General features: G+C 34.0%; 1 protein-coding gene across 3 annotated transcripts in view; it reads left to right on the top strand.

The window, feature by feature from the left end:
• Nucleotides 1–17881, top strand: part of LOC129945735 (uncharacterized) — a 101814-nt gene that overhangs the window by 53316 nt on the left and 30617 nt on the right. For all 3 annotated transcript variants that reach the window (XM_056055614.1, XM_056055615.1, XM_056055616.1), the window contains one exon: nt 3847–4013. In XM_056055614.1, the coding sequence (XP_055911589.1) occupies nt 3847–4013 (167 nt within the window). The remainder of the gene's footprint in view (nt 1–3846; nt 4014–17881) is intronic.

Genomic DNA, 17881 nt, shown 5'->3' with positions numbered 1-17881 from the left:
AAAATATTAATCATAATAGAAATGTCCGGCTCTTGAGGATTAACCTCCGCAATAAAATAAACATCCTTGATCATCCAAGTCCAAAGTAAGTACGCATATGTGCTATATATGCGGTCAACACAAATTCCCCCTATTCTTCGATTAGCCGTGACTTTAAAATTTCTTGGACGTGGTGGCTACCAAAGGCAAGTTGGCGCTGACTGGTCACCTCCAATGGGCCAAAGTACTGTTTGTAAGGTTATTTCTTTGACCTTAAAACAAATATAGAGGAAATTGTGCCCACTTACAATCAAATTTAATCAATGGGCTTCAGAAGCAACAAAAATGTTTTTCTACGAAAAATATCAAATTCCTGGAGGTAGGATTTTGTTTCTTAGTAAAAATAAACTAATTTGTTATTACTTGTTTTTATTTTATTATTTGTTTCTAGTAATCGGCTGCATTGATGGGAGTCATATTCTGATTCTCCGCCCTCCGGAAAATGAGCATATGTATTTCAATAGAAAAGGAAGACATAGTGTAAACGCTATGATCGTGAGTCAATTTGTTGATTCATTAATTTTTGTTGCATAGATCTGCAACGAGAACAGAAAAATTCTGGCAATAAATGCAAAATATGGCGGGAGTGCTTACGACAGCTTTGTATGGAGACAGAGTGCTCAACTAGAAAAGTTAAATGCTGACTATTGTGCAGGCAGAACATCATCGTGGCTACTTGGTACATCAAAACTTATAATTACATAATAATCCGGATAGCTTCAGATCGGTTTTTGAATACAACCACTGAAATTGTAACAAACGTCAGTGAATTTCTTTTAAAGTGATACCAAATTCTAAACAAAATTTGGTGATCACCTTACACAGACGCAAAAATTAGTTTGATCACTTTTTATGATCACAAAGGTGACAATCAAAAATCACCTTAGCAGATTCCACCCCAGAACTTACCACGCTTCTTTTCTTCAAACTCAATAGCACTCATTATGGTAGCAGATTCTGCTGTAAATATTGAGCTGAGTTCAATAAGAACACTTGCTTGAATCGTATTTCCTCGCTGATCAACGACTGCTTATGCCGGGGTGTTGTTATGTTTTTACCCGTCAGTGTACAAAAAGGAAAAAATGTTAAAGGCAAGGTGGTGTGCAAGTTCATTGTAAAGCTGTCTGAAGATGGCAGGATCCAGTGAGGTTTTTTGATAGACAGCGAGAGTTATGGTGAAGCTATCATTACCAAGGCGGATAAGGGCCTGGCTTTAAATTAATATAATTCATTACAATGTAAAGGTCACTTGCTATTTGTATATTGCATTTTCTATTTTGGATTTTTCCTCTTAGCGTGAGTTTAAGATTTTTGTATAACTGAATCTTGAGAGGTAAGAAGCTTTCGTATAGTTTTGGCTGTGGCAAATTTAATACGATTTTCTAAAGAGGCAAAACCAGATTCGGCGAGCATGTTAAAAACTGGAGTATTGCGATATGCATCTAACGCAATTCGAATTGCGGCGTGGTAGGGTGGTCTTGGAGCTGTTGCCATAAATTGGGAGTGCATAGTCAATTTTCGAAAGAATTAAGGCTTGCACTAGATTTAATATCGTGTTAATATGCACAACAATTTTTTTCCGCAAAAATATTTGATGATATTTAGGCAGAGTATGAGGGAGTTTTTCAGTTTAAGTATATGTGAAGACCATCGATATGATTTATTGATAGTAAGCACAAGAAAGTAAGTTCAGTGGTGTTTTCAAGGCTGTATGAACCAAAGCTTAAGGTAAAATTTGTACAACTTGTCTTGCGGCACAAATGCAACTGTTTGCTCTATCCAACTTTTAATTTTATGTAGAACTCTTATGAAAGCGTCTTCTATGAGGACGTGGTCTTTTATCTTGGCAATTATTATGAGATCGTCAGCGTATGGACCATGGTCAAGTAGTTTCTCAGGATTGATGATCGTGCTGATATTGTTGAACGCAATTATAAATAGAATCAACGATAGCGGTGATCCGTGAGGAATTCCATTCTTCATTGGATGTATTTTGGAATACTCATTGTTAACCCTGGTTCAGTACTTGCGATTGTTAAGAAAATTTTTTGTATAAATTTAATCATTTTTGGACTTAGCTGCCATTCTTTAAGCTGATTAAGAATTGTGTGAGCTCCGATCCTTTCATAGGCTCTTTCAAAATCGATGGCTACTAGAGACCCATGGTTTTGTGCGGCAAGAATATTTGAGATTTTGTGAAAACGGTTTGTATCACCCAAATTTGTACTTGGACCTTTTTCCTTGTCAAATATTCAATTTCAGTTTAAATTTGATTGAAAATATCGAAAAGGAATACAAAATATAAAAAATAAATGATAGAAGCCTGAATGATTTTTTAGAAGATCAACACAATTTAGAAATTTGTAATTCAAGTAACCCAGAAATCAATTATCCTGATGATTCGGAATCTCAAAACCCAGCACTACAAAAACTCAGAATCCGTAAAACCCAAATAAAAAAAAAATCCAAAATCCATAAAAACTTAAATCCTAGAAACTAAAATAGAATATTTCTTTTGAAATATACATTCTATTGACTTTTTAGAAATAAGATTAGATCGTAGGCTGGCTGGAAGTCTTGAGATATTAATTCAAAAACTTCTCTGTAATTTTTTATTTCACATTATTTTTATTTTTTTAAGCATTGAGAAATGGTTAGTTCAGGAAAAGTTAAGAAATGCAATACACTAATCTTAAACTATATTTTCAAAAAGACAAATTTTGGAGAATACAAACCTATTATGTAAAGACCAAATGGTTGCGTATAAACAAGAAATGACTAAAACATGACACAAAATGAAAAACTTGCATTTTTTCATCATTTTGTGGATTTTTGATTTTCGAAGTTTTAAGTTTTCTGAATTTTTGGGTTTTTGAATTTCTAAATTTTTTGGATTATGTATTCCCTGGATTCAATATGTTGGGATTGTATCAGTCTCTCCGTACAAACACAATAATAGAATTCAAAATTTTTATTACTTTAATTTTTTGACCCAGTCTAATATGCATAGTACATAAACTACTGAAATAAAATCCATTAACAACACAAAAATGTTTGTTTGTTTTTTAAACATTCAAATAACTAAACTGTAAAAAAAGCTGTAGTTATACAGAGCACAATTGATGCAGCGAGTTCTGCATGGAACATCAACCCATCCAGCGAGCAAAGAGTGGTTGCATAGAAGTTGTATATATTTTCCATTAAAATCCTTTTTCTTCTGAATGAAAAAGGAGGAACCTCTTGTAGCCAAGAAATAATTCCATCTAATTGCTGTGCACAGTTAGTATGAGATGAAGGAAAAAATAAAACTGGGAAAAGTACTTCTTGTTGCTTGAATGCATAACCATTACATCATCAGCAGCATCGCAACAACTTGAAGATATGAAATCTCATTTTCTGCTTTACCACCGCCGCCGTCGACTGCCCTGACCAACTGAAGAAGGAACGACTATGGCAACGACAACGACAACGTCTGGGATGATGGCAAATGGCAATGTTTTTATAATTTGTAGGGATGCATGTTTGTAGGACTTAATTTCGCATTTTACCCATGCCACAAGCCAATCCAATTATCTTTAATAATTTACCTACGATTAATCTAATACCTCTGTGTACCTATGTTGACGTATACCACTGTACCTACATTTTATTGCAAAACCATTTAACTTTAAAAATATCTTCATCTCCATCATCATCGTTACATTATCATAGATTTAAAGCGCATTCAATTTCAAATACAATTTTTCTTCTATATTTTTTATTTATATTGTAAGTAATTTTTATATTTTGAATTATTTTCTCTTCTAGTACCACATTCCACGGGCATTAAAAAATACGTAGTATGGTGCTTAATTTGCGGAGGATTCTCATGCCTTCTGGGGGTGTTGTTCTTGGGTGTCTATTTCCTGCTGCACTCGTATACCATTACGGTGGGGAACTTCGAGACTGTGCCCACGTTTGTACCTGCAACCCTGGTAAGTACCACTTTACCTATTACTCCTACCCCACCTTCCTACATTCATACCCATCTATCTATGTATATTTAAATTGAAATCAAAAGTTAATTAATTAAAACTATCCTTGATCCAGATGAAATTTTTATCGACAATCTAATTATATTTGTAGTGTATCTATTTTATAACTATACCATCGTATACCGACCTTAAAAAAAGGTCTTCGTAACTTGTTAGAAAAAAAGGAGGATAATTTTTGTTTAATATAAATTAGCTGATGTCTATTAAAAAAAGACGAGTAGAATGTGGTTTGTGATTATAAGTTTTGCTATAGATTTCAAATGAAACACCTAAATATGGCCTTGGTGGGTTTTGTCCTTGAAACACTTTCAATAAAAACCATTAGAGGGTAATGAATATTTCATAAAGTTAAGTGCGTTTAAAAGGGGTCCTGAAATTTATTAAAAATAACAAAAACAAAATGTAATCTTTTGGAACTTATTGGAATATACCTATTCCTTTAATATTTTTGAAATCAAGGATTATTTAATTTGAATTATTTTAAAAGTCAAAAAAATATCATGGCGTCTAGTTTTTTTAAATCATGGTATTCGAAAAATGTAAAAATACTTCTAATTTTGTAACTTCAAGGGAACCTCGAAAACACTATTTAGGCAGTTTTTGATACAGTCCCGGAAAAATCAAGATTTGCAAATATGCCAACCTTAACTGGACATCTTTTACTTTTTTACGTTCTGACTTTTTGTATTCAAAAATTGTTAATATTTACTGACCTTTCAAAAAATAACTATGTATATAAAAAAAACTTGACAAAAATTTTTTTACAAAAAATGTTTATTTTTTTTCTTAAGATGAAGCTACAAATATTTTAAAAAAATAGTCAAAGCTTTATGTAAGAAATAAGAGAACACACTTTTTCAAATCGGTTACACTTCAAGAAAATGGAAATTTTTAAAAAATAGCACCGTTTGAAGAAACGTTCAAAAAGCCATTTATTATCGAACGTCATAAATGTTTTTTCATTAATTTTATTAAGTTGAAAAAAAGTTTGGAAAGATGTTCGCTAGCAATTTAAAGTTTGTAAAGGGCCTTGCACATGAGAGCGAACAACGAATGAACAAATGGACGAACAAGCGTGATTTTACACATTTCAAAAAGTCAACTCCAAACAAAAAACACTTTTAAATTATAAAAAATCAATTGACACTTATGTTGGGATAGTAAAATTTGCATTTAGTTGTCTAAAACAAGACAATTTTATAAAAACAATTTGGTAGCAACGAATTCCAGTGTAGTTGCTGTCAAACTCTATTTACGTTCCACATACCATCCACACTGCAACGAATAAATTGTTCGCGCTCATTTCAACCTCAAAATTATACCACTCTTGTTTTGTTTGTTGAAAAGGGAAATTATAAATTGACAATTCGTCGCTGTCTGCGAATAGAAAAGTCAAAATATGCGAACATCCACATTTCGCAATTTGCAGCTCGTAGCTCATGTACAAGATGCTTTACTAAGAAAGTGTCTCTGTACATGCTTGACGTAAAAAAAGATGTGGAGTGAATCGAAGATTTTTAAAAATTCTGTATTTTGTCATCTCTTCTGCCATAATATGTGAACGTCTTAAGCCCACCGTCAACAACCTGATAGGTCCTTATCAGTGTTGTTTAAGTCCAGGAAAGTCCACAGTTAATCAAATATTCACATTACGGCAGATCCTGGAAAAAACCCAAGAACACCAAATCGACACCCACCATCTTTTTATCGATTTCAAGGCCTTGTTTAGTTTTGGCATCCCTGCCAAACTCATCCGTTTGTGCAGGATGGCCATGGAGAATTCACGCTGCTCAAAAAAGGTTGGAAACAACTTAACAGAATCTTTCGATGTCAAAAAAGGTTTTAGACAAGGTGATGCGCTGTCATGCGATTTTTTTAACATCATGCTTGAAAGAATAGTGCAGAGCTCACACGTCAACAGTAGAGACGCTATCTTTCAAAAGTCTGTCCAAACACTGGCATATGCTGATGACATTGACATAATCGGAAGAACTCAGCGTGATTTCAATGGGGCTTTTGTGAGTATTGAGGCAAAATCGGCAAAAATTGGTTTGACGGTTAATGAGGGCATACAACACCGACATCTTGGTCAAAACTTCACCATCGACAGACGTAACTTTGAGGTAGGTAAGGACTTCGTCTACCTAGGCTCCACTGTAAACGCAGAAAACAACACCAGCACTGAGATAAAACAAAGAATAACTCTTGCTAACCGCGGTTTCTTTGGACTAAGAAAGCAATTGAGTGGTAAAGTCCTCTTTCGAGGGACCAAAGTGTTACTATATAAGACCCTTATCATCCCCGTCCTGCTATACAGTGCAAAAGCATGGACTATGACAAAAGCGGATGAAAGCACCTTGGGACTGTTCGAGAGAAAAATTCTTCGTGTGATCTACGGTACCGTATGCATCAAAGGGGAGTGTAGGAGAAGATGGAACGACGAGCTGTACGGCCTTTACAGTGACATAGACTTAGCCAGAAGGGTAAAAGTCCAACGACTAAGATGACGTAGATCGCATGGAAACCAATGCTCCGGCCCGGAAAGTCTTCGAATCCACACACACGGATCAGGTGGCGCTCACAAGTGGAAAGTGACCTCATCCAACTTGGAGCGCAAACTGAAGACATCTAGCTAAGGACCGAGCTAGATGGAGAAGTTTTTTGAGTGAGGCCCTAGTTCAAACATTGCTGTAGCGCTACCTTAAGTCAGTAATTATTTGGGAACTTTCTTAAGCTTATATTTGAAAATAGTACTTTCCGAAAGCTTAGGCTGGCCATGCACGACATAAAACACTTGCGAATTGGGATTTGTACATATTTGTTGTGTTGTGAATAGAGTTGCTTGTGATGTTTGCACAATTAAAAGCGTAAGAAACTAAGCAATTTTGATATTTTGTGACGTGAATGTGAAAATCTGTACAACCACTCATTTCAAAACTAAATTTCGGGAGTACATATTAATTCTTCGGATTTTTTTAAATTAAAGAATGAATAAGAAAAATATTGAGGCCAATTTTTTGAGATGTAGTACCCGTAAAATGATGGTTAGAGCTTCGAGCTATCATGCCAGGGGTCTTGGGTGTATTAGGTGGGTGTTATGTGTACTGCCTCTTCCGAGGAATTGACAAATCCTCCAAGAGTAATTCTTGTCATGAAAAATGCTTTCTCAAATAAGCCGATCGAATTCGATTTAAAACTTTTGGTCCACTTCATCCCTGATAACAGAACGTGCTCACAGGAATGGTTGATAGTTGTAAGTCATTAGCTGACCTAAAACTTTGAAGTAAACGATTGTTGATAATAGGCGAATAGTATCTTTTTGTTCCTATTAATGGTGTCACTTAAGATAGAAGTTGTTAAAAAGGCTTCTCCATGCATACAAACAATTTTAAATCTTCTTTAAAAGTTAATTCTAATATTTTTAACAATTTTGTTTAACCCCATACGTAAAAAATATAAAATATCTATTTGTGCAGTTAATTTGTGTGATCAACAATTTCGTGGTTTCAAAATGTTAGCATTAGCATTTGATATCTGTCAAACTTAAGTGTCATAAAATGTTCGTGCACTACAACGATGATCATAATTTACCGACAGCGCAAGGAAAAAGTAAGCTTGTGGAAGTGTTTTGATGACGTAAGCATCATTGTAATACTTGTTCCAGTGGAACATATTGCTACGGCAAGTGCAAACGGTGCTGACGATCCGAATTGGCGACATCCGTTATCGAAGCGTACACCTCATTATGACCGGAGAATGAAGATTCTATCTTCGAAGATGTGATTTTAATGAGACGGTGTATCATTAAAAACCATCATTGCTTAGTTTGGGCCCAACTTATTGCCCAAAATGGTCGAAAAAGTGGGCAAAAATTCCCAACAGGTATCACTGGCGGATGTTATATTTAGCTTTTATTTAGGAACAGAAAAATGAATGACCCTATGAATGGTAACACAACTTAAATGTTTCCTTAGTGAATTCACCATACTGAAATGTTATTCTTCGCATACAATTTTGTTGACACTGACAGTTTGATTTAAGGGTATATTCACAATAAAATTAAAGGTTTTCAATTCCCAATTTAAAAACTCTTGTAATACTCGTGGCGAGATGGTTAGTGCGTAGGACTGTTTCAACTAATATGCCCACGTTTCGCATTTCACTTATTGTAAATATATGTTGTCCGTCTGCAAGTAAAGCAGCGCTTTAACTCCTCCTGGAGCATAGGGCAGCAACAACATCCTTCCACCTATCCCGATTCACCGCAACTTACCTCAGCTGTGGCCACGATTGATGACCTCCAAGTTGTTTTTGGTCTTCTAATGCGTCTATTACTGGGGATTCCATTGGACCGATAGTTTTGCTATATTGTCTTCCGGTTTCCTCAGTGTATCGCATATCCAAAGCCATTTCCATGCAACGGTTAACAAAAGCTTGTAGTCGGCTTGAGATGTTGGCAGAGCATTTCCATGTTTCAGAAGCATATAACAGCTCTGATTTGACGTTGGATTCGAAGAGTTTCAACTTGGTGCGTAGCGATATTTTGCTAGAGTTCCACACAGGAGAAAGGATTTCAAATACGCTACAGGCTTTGTTTTTTCTACTGTTAACATCCAGGTCCGTTCCGCTGCCGAGAGCTATAAAACTTCCCAGATAATTAAACTGCAGCGAACAAAAGTGCTCCTTCCATCTTTGTAGCTGATCTTATATCGTCATTAAAAGGTTACCGTTCAAATCTAACACGGGATGGTTAGTGTTAGTGGTACTACGCTGTCCGACAATGTCCTTAGTGATTTTATACAGTTCCCTTGTGTCCCCTCTTCCTACAGCATTTTCCGCAAGTTTGTCCACCCCTGCCCTCTTATCACGTCTCACACACCGCTGCACTGTCTTATGAGATGCTCTATACTCGTTTCGTAGAATCAATTTCCGCTGAGCATCACTTCCAAATTGATTCTAATTTTAAATGTTCTTCGATATGTGATTTTGTCCCAGGTGTCTTACGATATCCAGGAATCTCTAGCTCCTGTCTGTCTGGGTATAGTTTCAGTTCCAGCTTCCATGTAAGCGCTCTTAATTTGGCCTCACAAAGCATCTACCGATAAGCCAGCATTTTGTATGTTCGATACTTTGTCGCCGAGTGTGGTGATGAAATTACGACATACACTAGGGTCATTTAGAACGCTTGTGTTGAATCTTGGTCTCCTTGCAATACCCTCTGGGCGACGCTGTACAGCAGCTGTTCGTAAGCGAAGCAAACCCAGTAGCAAGAGATGGTCACTACTTGCATCAGTCTTTGTTTCATTACGAACATCGCACAGTGACTTCCTCCATTTCTGCTGTATAATGAAGTGACCGATTTGATTTTGCGTTCGACTATCAGGAGATTCCCAGGTGATTTTGTGGCAGGTCTTGTGCGGAAATAAAGTACCCCCAATTACAAGTTAACGAGCGTTGCAGAAGTCGTGTATTGAAAATACACTTTGCGAAAGTGAATTTGGGTGTTCCACAATTCGTTATTGTGAATTGGATTTTCGAACATGCAAATGGATGTTCTTCCACTTTTTGAACGCATTCAAATTACTTTTTTTTTATTTCTGTGAATTGATCTTTGATAGCATCCTTCTGCTAGGAATCGGATGGTTGCAGCAAGTTTTTGGCCTAAAGGAATCGATGAAGGTATTATAAAAGGTTCTATTTCCCCTAAAACATACACATAAAAAAGCGCCTCTGCTTAATCTAAAATAACAATGAAAGCTTAAAAGAGGAAGTCTAAAAATTATTTCTATATAATTTTCAAACACTTAAATTGTGTCAGGTAAATCCAATATATTTGATTTGTCTAGCAAAATTCGTCTTCTTATTTTTTCTCTTGAATTCTGCTTTCTTTTTTCACTAAAAATTGCCAATACCATTGTATCCATCTTTAAAACAGCAACAAATTTTCTTCAGAAACAAAATAAAAATAGATGATTCTTCCGTTCTGACAGTTTAAAGCAATTTTGAAGTTTTCGAACAAGAACATGCAATTTCATTTCACATAAATTTGATAAGTGATTTCAATTCACTTTCGATTGAAATTTGAAACTTGGGCAAGAGTGTCCGTATTGGGTTAGTATGTTAGTTGTAACTGATGGTTAATTGGGCTAGTTTTATGAATTTTTGGCGAACTTTAAGATAGTTTTCAGAATGAATCAATAAAAATGAATGTAAAAAAAGTGCGTAGGACTGTCATGCTAGAGATCTTGTGTTCAAACCCTGCCTGTGCCATCTAAAAACATAAATTCTCTAAGAATAAAATAAAAATTTTTTTCTCAAATAAGCAGTTCTGAACGTAAAATTGTAGGTCCCCCCGCACACAGAAATGATTGAGAGTTGAAAGTCACTAATGCACTAGTTCACAACAGACTGTTGCTAGGTTTTAAAATTAACTCTGAAAATTTGGTGTAGTATTCAAAATTTCTTTAAGAATTCTTGTTACTCTACCAGGGAAATGATTTCCTCAAAATGTTGGGATTTAAAACAAAAGCTATTTGAATGAAAGAAGAAGAAAATTCAGAGAACGAAATTGCAGTTAGGTAATTGAAAAATTAATACCACCAAATACTTCTTACTGTAGAACAACAAATAGTTCAAACCATTGCCAAGTAAGCAATCAGTAAATTACTAATTCCAGAAAATAAGAAAAAATAAAACTCATACTTGGCAACCAAAATTGCAGCCAGCTGTTATTCGTGACTTGCAGTACATTTAAATCTAAGTACTCATGTAATACTTTGTAGATAAGTTTTATAAAATGTCTTAATTGTAAAGTACTCCAAAAGAGATTAACAAAAAAAACTTAAAGACCTGATTAGCTTAAATAAGGCATCTACTAAAGAACTCAATTTCGTGGTTCCTTATGGGAAGCAGCTTCCGTTGGCAAAGCTCCAGCTAGTTCCGTTCTAATATGAAATACGCAAAGGAACTATACTATATGATCGTTTATACTTTTCTATATATGTATGTAAATATACCATGCGTTGGACGCAACTTTTCATTTTCGCCTAACAACTTTGCTAACTTCTAACTTTTGTTTAACCCATATATTTTATTTCTGTTCTCATTTTAAAGGAGTGTGTTTTTCAAATTCAAACAAAAAAAGGAAAAACTAGTGCAAACTTTTTTTTCACCAGTTAGCAAAATAAAAAACTTTTAAAAATATTCACACAAAAAAAAAACCTACGCAAAAGTTCATCTCATATTATGACCTATTGTGTCCTATTGGCTTTATAAAACAACAACAACGAAAACAAAAAATGTACACTTTTTAACTTAAAAACTACACATGTACGTATGTAGAACATATAATCAAATAACTTCAATGAAAATACATAACTATACGAAAATGTAACAATTTTCTTTTATTATTATTATTATTTGTCGTTGATATAGGTCCCTACATTACCTACTGCTACTATACTCTCTTAACCATGGTCTCTAACATTTCACGAAATAAAGGTTCTTTGTTTTTTATTTTTCTATTTTCTAACCATGGCCTAGAAAAACTTCTTATTGTTTTCCTGTCAGCGTAAAGGAAGATGAAAAAAAAAGAAAACTATACACAATAGCTTCGGTACAAGTTAGAGCTCCTATATATACATCTATAGCCAAAAAAATAGGAACATTACTTTTAAGTTTATTTCACTTAAGTAAATCTAATAGGAACTCATATGAAAAAGCAATATGAAGTTAAAAGTTAAAATCAAAGACACTCAATATAAGTTCCTCGCGTACCTTTCCAAAACAGTCTAATTTTACGAAAAATTACGAAATTCAACTAAATCTTGTTCGCGTACTCAAAAATTTCGTAGTTTTTCGTTAAAGAGAGCGTTCACGAGAGAGTAAAATAGTTCCCCATCCTTCCAATTTTAGCCCAAGAAATTTCTTTGGGCTGAATTGTGAAAATCATGAAATTCAAAATTTACTAAATCTCACAGAATAATGGGTCACAAAACTTTAATTAGTTTGAACATGGAAGTGAATCCTTTTAAACGTGACAATTGGTAGTAGCAATATTAAAGTGTTTTTTATTTCCAACTTAATATCTACTTAGAAGTTTCTCGACAACCATGAAGGTAGAGAAATTGATCCACCGCAACTATTCGAAATATGCATCTTTCAAACTAAGAATGCCCGACTCTATCTTTGGACTTCTCAACTCCATTTCTATGTGGCCTATTGGTATAATAGTCCACAAATTGGAAAATAAGCAAATCAGCACAAGAATATCATCCTCTATCCATTATCGCAATATCAAGACAATGCCACATTATCAAAGCAGCAGCTTCAAAAAATTCTAATCTATTATCAAAATGTCAACGGACTACGGACAAAGATCAATAAGGTCTACAAAAATATAACTATTCTAAAGAATACATTCTTGAATACGGAACTCTTCGATTCGAATTATCCAGTGTACAGACGTGATAGAAACTGCTTAAATGACATCAGCACAGTTGGAGTTGGACTTTTGCTTGCCCTAAAAAATTGCTTGATAAGCACTTTGGTTGACGACTCTCATCAATCTGATGTAGAAATGATTTGCATAAAAAACAAAAAGAATCATTTGTTTCAGAACTGTGACATTAATGATATGTGCTTTAACTTTTTTCATAAGACCACACCATTGCGAAAAACGCGCAATATTTCTAAATCTCCTCCATGGTTTGACTCTTGCTTAAAAAACTTAAAAAATAAAAAAAACAAGGCCTGGATTAAATATAATAAAACAAAAGCTGATATTGACTTGGTAATATACAATGAGCTAAGAAATATGTTTATTGACTATTCAGATATTCTTTATAATGACTTTATTTTAAATACTGAAACCATAAAAAACAACCCAAAAAGCTTTTGGAGCTATGTTAATAGTAAGAGAAATACTGACGGTTATCCAAACTGCATGCCTTTCAACAAGGAACTTAGCCATGACTCTAAAAAAATTTCAAATATGTTTGCACATTTTTTAAAAGATGCTTTCGAAGTAGCAAACTCCTGTCAAACGCCTGAGTCATTGGCGCTCTCACAAAATTTCTCTCATTTGAATTTAATAAGTCTTTGGATCTCTGAAGCTGAAATCGTTCGCAAAGCTTCAGAACTTGACGTTTGTTATAGCCCTGGTCCAGATGGTGTACCTTCTTATATTTTGAAAAAATGCGCATCCTATTTATCCTATCCTCTTCATATTATTTTTAATGAATCACTTAAATCTTCAATTTTTCCTGAAATTTGGAAAACTTCGTTCATAACACCGAATAAGTTCTAAAAATTAAATACAAAATTATCGTCCCGTTGCAAAACTGTCCGTAATCCCTAAGTTATTTGAGTAAGTCATATTTGTAAAATCATATCGTTTAATTGTAAGTCTATAATTTGTGACATTCAACATGGTTTTGTTCAAAATAAGTCAACAGTTACTAACCTCTTTCATTTCAATTCATTTTGTTTAGAAACAAGTTGAATGTGTCTTCACAGACTTCAGTAAGGCCTTTGATAAATTGTGCCATAAAACGTTAGTTAGGTTTCGTCGTACTTATATAATAGATCATACAGTGTAGTTTTTAGAAATGAGCGGTCATCATATTTGTATACCAACTTTGGCGTACCACAAGGTAGCCACTTAGGACCTTTACTGTTTATTTTGTACGTTAACGACTTACCTTCTATTACAAAACACTTATCTGTTTTAATCTACGCAGATGACATTAAAATTTTTAAACTCACTTGGCATCTGTTTACCCCTACAAGCTATTTTATAAATAAGCTTTCTCCAAACATAGACAAATGTAAATCAATGTGTTTACACGCATACAAAATGTTTTGAGTTTCAATTATAAATTAAGCTCTTTTTATTTGACTAAACTCTCTACTTTCTCTGACCTAGGTATTATTCTTGACTCAAAATTAACTTTTACAAATCATTATATCTATATTATTTAAAAAAGCAAATAAGACACTCGGATTTACAAAACGGTTTTCACTTGATTTTCGCGACCCATATATTCTTAAACTTCTTTATATATCATTTGTAAGACCAATATTGGAATATGGCTGCATAATATGGACTCCCTTTTATTCTGTCCATATAAACAGAATAGAAGGAGTACAAAGAAGATTCAAGCGTTTCTGCCTCCGTTTATTCCCATGGTACAATAGGCCCGAACTTCCACCCTATAATCATAGGCTACGTACATATTATAACAGTTATTAGTTTTAAGTCAAAATTTGGTGATAATTTTAAGAATTCTTTTACTGGTTATATTCTCTCACTAGTTCATTTCGGTATTGTAAGGCTACAAAGATAAAATTCGCAAGTCCTTCAAAACTGGTGCTATTTATCCATTCCGTTTCTGTTAACCAGAATTTCCCAAGGACAGCCACCATAAATTACTTTAGGCCCGGACATCTGCCCAAGAAGTGCTGGATATTTTCTTCCTCCCTTTAGTTGCACACAGTACATAATGATGATTCCTTCTGGCCAAATCCGATTCCATTAAACTTGATTAAATCACATCTTTCCTTAAAGATCCATGTGATCTTCTTCAGTTCGAAACCATCGTTAATGTAAATCTGTCCTCTTAAATGATCGAGATGTTTGTAGATGAGTGTACTGCTCTCAGATGCTCTTTGAAGGTTTTCTTGTTGAATCTCTGATTTCAACAGCCGCAATAGATCATTGCCTTTTCGAATCCAATCAATTTGAGAAATAGATTTTTCATCCCAACACAGTCCAAAACAATATCCAAGATTGTTAATTCCTTTACACAGAACGATTTTTCCCTCCCTTTTTAGCTTATGCGGTAGTCTTTGATATATATTTGAGGTGAAGATCAAGTAATGTACGTCCTCCGCCCAAGTTTCCATCGCCAAAGAGTATTTTGGAGTAAATGTAGGTTATTTTAAAAATCGTTTCAAAAAATAGTCTTAAAGTTTATCCACTTCTTCTAACATTCCAAAGCCCCAGATCTGATCACCGTAGGTTTGAATAGCTCTACAAACCGAATGAAATAGTTTCCATTTACGGTTTAGTTGATATTTTTTTTTTGCTAGAAGGCTGTTCTTGGCTGCAGTGTTTCTCTTTTCTACGTGCTTTCAAAACGACATCTATGGTGAAAGTAAAACTCCTATAAGTAAGTATAGTTGGAAACAATTCGAATTCTTTCTCCATTTTATGTCCAATTTTCTTTAATAGATCATCTCGGATTTCGATAGATTTATTTCTAGGCTCAATTTAATGCAGTAATATTCCAGTTGCGTTATCATCTGCTGCAAGACCGTGACATCATCCGCCAGAATAACCATATCGTCTGCATAAAGCAGCAACCTTATGTTTAACGTGACAATTATAATGTTGACAACCTTCTGAAATTAATCAAATTTTAAATTCAAATTGTAATAATTCATTGTTGCCATGATGAAATTTTCAAAGTGGTTCCTATAAAATATCGAAATAAAAGTCTCAAGCTGGTAATGTTTCGATAACATTCTTACTCGAATATCGTAAACTTTGTCGGTCACAAAAATGTTATTTTTTTTGTCAACTAAAAAAACGTAAATAGGAAAATGTTTCGGTCGTTTGGTCTGGTAACTCTATTCAGAATCAACATATTCGTTGGAAAATAACTGTCATATTGTTGTTGTGACAGAAACTGTCACTAACACCTTACATAGGTCAAATTCGTTGATTTTAAATGTCATTTATCAAAAATCACTTTAGCCGATTTCCCCCCTGGTATTCACAATTGGTAGCTTAAAAGTGTGAATGTCATTTTCCAAGGAATATGACGTTTGTAATGGAATAAGAATCGACGCTTATAAAAAGGATACCGACATTTTTTTGGTTATCATTTTTTTTTTTTTTTAAATACTCCATTTCTTTGATTGACAGAACTTATGACTATGAAAAAATCATTTATCATTTTTGCTTTCATTAAACAAACAAGCAAACGTAGGATTATTATCACATGGCAGGCAATTCACTACTTTTATTATTATTATTATTATTTGGACACTAAGCACATTGGAAATTATTGTTATATCAAATTGAATTGAGTCACATTTGACTATCAAAAATAATTCAAAGGTTGAATTTCTGTAAAGGCTTAACTACATTCAATACTTATTGTTGTTGTTTCATTCTAAATATTCAATACTTATTTTTTGTTTATAAATATTGTTATACTTAAAATAGTGTACTAGAGTGCTGGGTCATACACATCTGTCTACATTATAATAATTGTAATAGAATATCATCTTCTTCTGATGACTCCGACATAGAACGATTGCTTGACGATGACTTCGCCAGTATTATAACTTTTTGTAAATTATTAAAGACGACTTTTACTAATTTACATAAAGTTTTATTAAATTATTTAAGTTAAATTTGACTCGCTTGACAGTCAGAAATAGAAGAGAGCTAACTTAAGTTAAATGAAAAAAGAAAAAGCTTAGAAGAAGATAATATTCTATTATAATTATTATATCTTCTATAAGCTTGGAAGAAGATGATATTCTATTACAATTATTATGGTGTAGACAGATGTGTATGAATCAGCACTCTAGTACTCTATTTAATGTATAACAATATTTATAATTCAATTTTATAACTATATAACAGTGTTAACATAGGTTTTTATAATGTGCAGGCACTCAAGGGGTTATTAATACCCTTGACATATTTACGTTTGAACACAGTGCCAGAGTTAGGAAAATAGGGAAGGATTTAAGAGGAGATATCGGTGCACATTGGTCTTAAATATTTTAATATTAGAATTTGAGGGAAAAACAAGAGTTCGGTAAAGCACATTCTCGATGAGTGGTTAAAAAAGGAATCTCTATACTTAACAGTACGCCCGAATCCGAAATTGAGGTCAAGGGTAAACTGATGAGCATTCCTGGAAGTGCAAGTATTACGGATGAATTGTTTGGGGGAGGGAATGCAATTGGCTAATTCGACAGAATAAAAATATAGGTAGAACAATAGGATGCACGAAAAATTGCGGCAGTGTTCGAGAGATGTAAATGTTTTGGCTATAGGTCTATCGCCCCTATCATTTTAAAAGCTCTTGTTTGGATCCGATCTAAAAAACTTGTTTTAGGGGCACTCGACAAAATATGCGAGTTATATTCAAGTTTTGAGCGAATGAAGACTTTGTAAATTACAGCCAGACCAGAAGGTGTGAAAAAATTCTTGCACCGTCGGAGAAATCCTAAGCACCTATTATCAGTGTTTTTGGCGATTACGAAAATGTCATAATTTTACTAGAGGTGATCTGTAATACACACAAATGGCGTTTTTCTTTTTTAGTTCAGAGATGAGCACTGAGCAGAGTCTGAGCGAACAGAGTAGAGTAAAGTAAAGTTCTGAGCAGAGTATGTTCAGAGCTCTCTGATTTAATTATGAAACGACTAGAGCACTAAACTGTCATGATTCATAAATATGTTATATGCAATTAGTTTTTTCTAAAGCCTCTTCCGCCATTTTCATTGTTTTGACTATGATTTTTTAATTTCCCGGCTTTCAAATATCAAATTGATTGTGCTCGGCATTTTACTCCGTTTACTCTGTGATTTTATTCTGAGTTCACAGAGCGCGCTCTGAACATGTTTAAAACTAAAAACTAAACACGAATTTGAAGTTTTAAACGATCAGAGCTCAAAATGAACTAAAAAATAAAAAACACCAAAAGAATACTGAAAGTTTATTAGTTTCCTGAATGCAGATGACGCTCATGGCCAGCGCCTATCGGGGCTGATTACGAAGTAAC

Source organism: Eupeodes corollae, chromosome 2 (assembly GCF_945859685.1).
Source record: "Eupeodes corollae chromosome 2, idEupCoro1.1, whole genome shotgun sequence".
Lineage (NCBI taxonomy): Eukaryota > Metazoa > Arthropoda > Insecta > Diptera > Syrphidae > Eupeodes > Eupeodes corollae.
The sequence above is the reverse complement of the archived record's forward strand: the minus strand, read 5'-3'. Positions and strand labels throughout refer to the sequence as shown.